The sequence below is a fragment of the Ixodes scapularis genome, unplaced genomic scaffold (assembly GCF_016920785.2).
Source record: "Ixodes scapularis isolate PalLabHiFi unplaced genomic scaffold, ASM1692078v2 PGA_scaffold3__209_contigs__length_174095766, whole genome shotgun sequence".
Classification (NCBI taxonomy): Eukaryota; Metazoa; Arthropoda; class Arachnida; order Ixodida; family Ixodidae; genus Ixodes; species Ixodes scapularis.
Window position 1 is genome coordinate 75,397,714 of NW_024609868.1, and position 3,016 is coordinate 75,400,729.

General features: G+C 53.4%; 1 protein-coding gene across 1 annotated transcript; it reads left to right on the forward strand.

The window, feature by feature from the left end:
• The first annotated feature begins 315 nt into the window (after nucleotides 1–315).
• On the forward strand, nucleotides 316–892 carry LOC120846639. Its single transcript, XM_040218466.1, has 2 exons — nucleotides 316–531; nucleotides 650–892. The coding sequence occupies exons 1-2, from the start codon at nucleotides 316–318 to the stop codon at nucleotides 890–892; spliced, it is 459 nt and encodes a 152-aa protein (XP_040074400.1).
• The last annotated feature ends 2,124 nt before the right edge of the window (nucleotides 893–3,016 follow it).

A 3,016-nucleotide genomic window follows, 5' to 3' on the forward strand; every position in this document is an offset into this window, starting at 1 on the left:
GAACTGAGGACACGACTTCCTAAGCCAGCAGTTGACATACTTGACAATGCATTCACCAACACAAAGCACAACCTCGTCTTAAAAAGAGTCAGGCACAACAAAAACGCATGTACAGAGGATGTGCGCAAGTTTGCCCTCACGCTCCATTCTTACTCGGCAAAGGCATACAGCTTTCTGCGAAAGCACGTCAAGCTACCACACCCAAGCACACTGCGGAAATGGGCAGCGGTGGTTGATGCACGACCAGGATTCACCCAGCAGTCGTTTGACAAAGTTGCACAGGAAGCCCAGAAGGGACCTCTTTTCGTCAGCCTGATGGTCGATGAGATGGGAATAAAAAGACAAAGAGACTGGGATGGCAAAGAAGTCGTCGGGTACTGTGACCTGGGTCACGGCATCATCCGTAACGACTGCGTCACCTTTGCAAAGCATGCACTTGTATTTTTGGCGGTGGCAGTCAACCGAAACTGCAAGATCCTCCTGAGTTACGCCCTCATCGATGGTCTAGACGGCAACGCTCGCGCCAACCTGGTACGGGAGTACATCATTAAACTGAAGGATGCTGGAGCAAAGTGTATAAGTGTGACCTGTGACGGAACAAATTGCAACATTACCTTTGTTCACAGCGCTCTTAGTGCGCTTTGCTCAGCCGATGAAGAGCTGGTTCACGCATCCATCGGACCCCACCAGCAGGGTCCACGCCGTCTTGGACGCCTGCCATATGCTAAAGCTCATGCGGGACCTGCTGGCCGAGAAAGGGTGCATCAGAGATGGGGCAGCTAAGGTCGTGGCTTGGCGGTGCCTTCCGGCCTTGGACAACCTGCAGCAGCAAGAAGGCCTTCATGCAGCCAACAAGCTCCGAAAGCAGCACATTGACTTCGAGAGACAATAGATGAAGGTGTCGCTGGCAGCCCAAACCTTGAGCCGGTCCGTCAGCTGCGCCTTGCTGTTTTGCAAGGAAAAGGGTATCCAAGGCTTCGAGGGTGCTGAGGCGACTGCCAAGTTTACCGCAGCAGTCGATGATATATTTGACCTGACGAAATCATGTCATCCACATGGTCGTGGAAGCAAATGTCCCATTCGTGCCAGCAACCAAGTCACCATTCTGGAAAGGATTGAGCAAGCTTCACGCTACCTTCGAGCCCTGAAAGACGTAACGGGCAAGCCGTTGAGCCAAGGGGCAAGGAAGTCTCCAGTCCTCGGTTTCCTACTTGTCCTTGATTTCATCAAAGGTCTGGCAGAAGATCTGGTCTGGAGCCCCAGTCCGCCACTCAGGTGCCTGCTGACGCGAAAGCTCAGTCAGGACCACCTTGAGCTGTTTTTTGCCACTGCACGCAACAGGACGGGTAACAACAACAACCCCACAGCGCTAGATTTTCGGTCAGCATACAGAAAGTGCTTGCTCGCCAACGTCCTGCCTTCAACTTGCGGCAACTGCCAGGTCGACGGCACCGAGACGCTTCTCGTAAGCTCGTCGGCGCAGCACCAGCAAGATCAGAGAAGGGCTGAGGATGCAAGAGGCGAAGAGGCCAACAGTACTGTCTCCTACAAGCCACTTTCAGAATTCGCCGAATGTGTTGTAGAGTACATTGCTGGAAACGTGGCAGTCAACTTTGCAAAAATGACCAAGTGCCCAGAGTGCTCCAAGATCGCACTTCTAACAAGAGCCAAGTGCGACCTTATACTGATCAAGGATGCTGGTGGGCTCCACAGCCCCTCACAGGACATCCTGGGCTTGTGCAAAATAGCAGAGAAGGTGCTTCGCAGGCACTTTAACAAGGCGGCCAAAGGAGGTCGAAACTGACTACAAAGACTGCAGGCAGAGGCAATGGCCATCATCTTCATGACCCTACTGTTTAAGAGCTTTGACCACCTCTTCCTGGCATAGACAATCGACAACCAGTCCCTGCGCAATTATGGTCAAGACAATGCTGGAATACTTCTTCAAGCTGTGAATCCACAACATGTGCCGTCAGCAGAGTGCCACAGAAAGAGGTCGCACCAACCGACAGTTCTTGACGAAGTTGGTAATCTTTCGCGGACATTGATAAGGGTCACGGGTCCACTGCAGCACCAAGGCATTTTCACTCAAGTGCCAGCTGTGTCGTGAAAACTGCACCCAAAACAGCTCTGCAGGCTCTATGCAACATAATCACTAGAGACGATGACTTAACGAGCAAAGAGTGCCAAGAATGGAGCCAGAGATGGACAAGCAACATGGCAAAGTTGGTTTGTAGAGCTCATATGACCCTCAATTGGAGAACAAATAGGGCTCATGTGTGAACTCGCTGCCCTGCCACCTGCGGGAGCAATGTGAGCAAAGGCGACACGACCTGGGAATGGGTGCACAAGAGGCCCCCGAAGCTTGCTTCCAGGGAGAGTACGGCGTCGTCTTCAAGGAAGGGACTAGCTGGGGAACTACCTGCGCAACAAGGATGGAATTCTGCTTTCTGGCACTCCTCGACGAACCCCGAGGACCAACAAGACTGCCAGTGCGACCACATCTCTAGGAATCGGCGAGCGACACCTGCCTCATAGAAATGCACATGTGTGTCAGAAAAGCTTGGAGGTCTGCTCAGCCTCGCCTTGCATGCACCAAGGAGGCTGCGAGCTTTGCGTCCCTCCAGTGTGCTGCTGGACGACCAACGTGAGCCTCTTCTCGTTTGGACCGAGCGACGCCGGGGCTACAGCGGCTCGGCAACTCGCTGGACCTGCGGGAGTTACGTGAGCAAAGGCGACACAACTTGCGAATGGGTGCACAAGAGCCCCCCGAAGCTTGCTTCCAGAGAGAGTGCGACGTCGTCTTCAAGGAAGTGACTAGCTGGGGAACTACTTGCGCAACAAGGATGGAATTCTGCTTTCTGGCACTCCTCGACGGCCCTCAAGGACCAACAAGACTGCCAGTGCGACCACATCTCTAGGAATTGAGGTGCGACACCTGTCTCATAGGAATGCACATGTGTGTCAGAAGAGCTTGGAGGTCTGCTCAGCCTCGTCTTGCATGCAACAAGGAGGC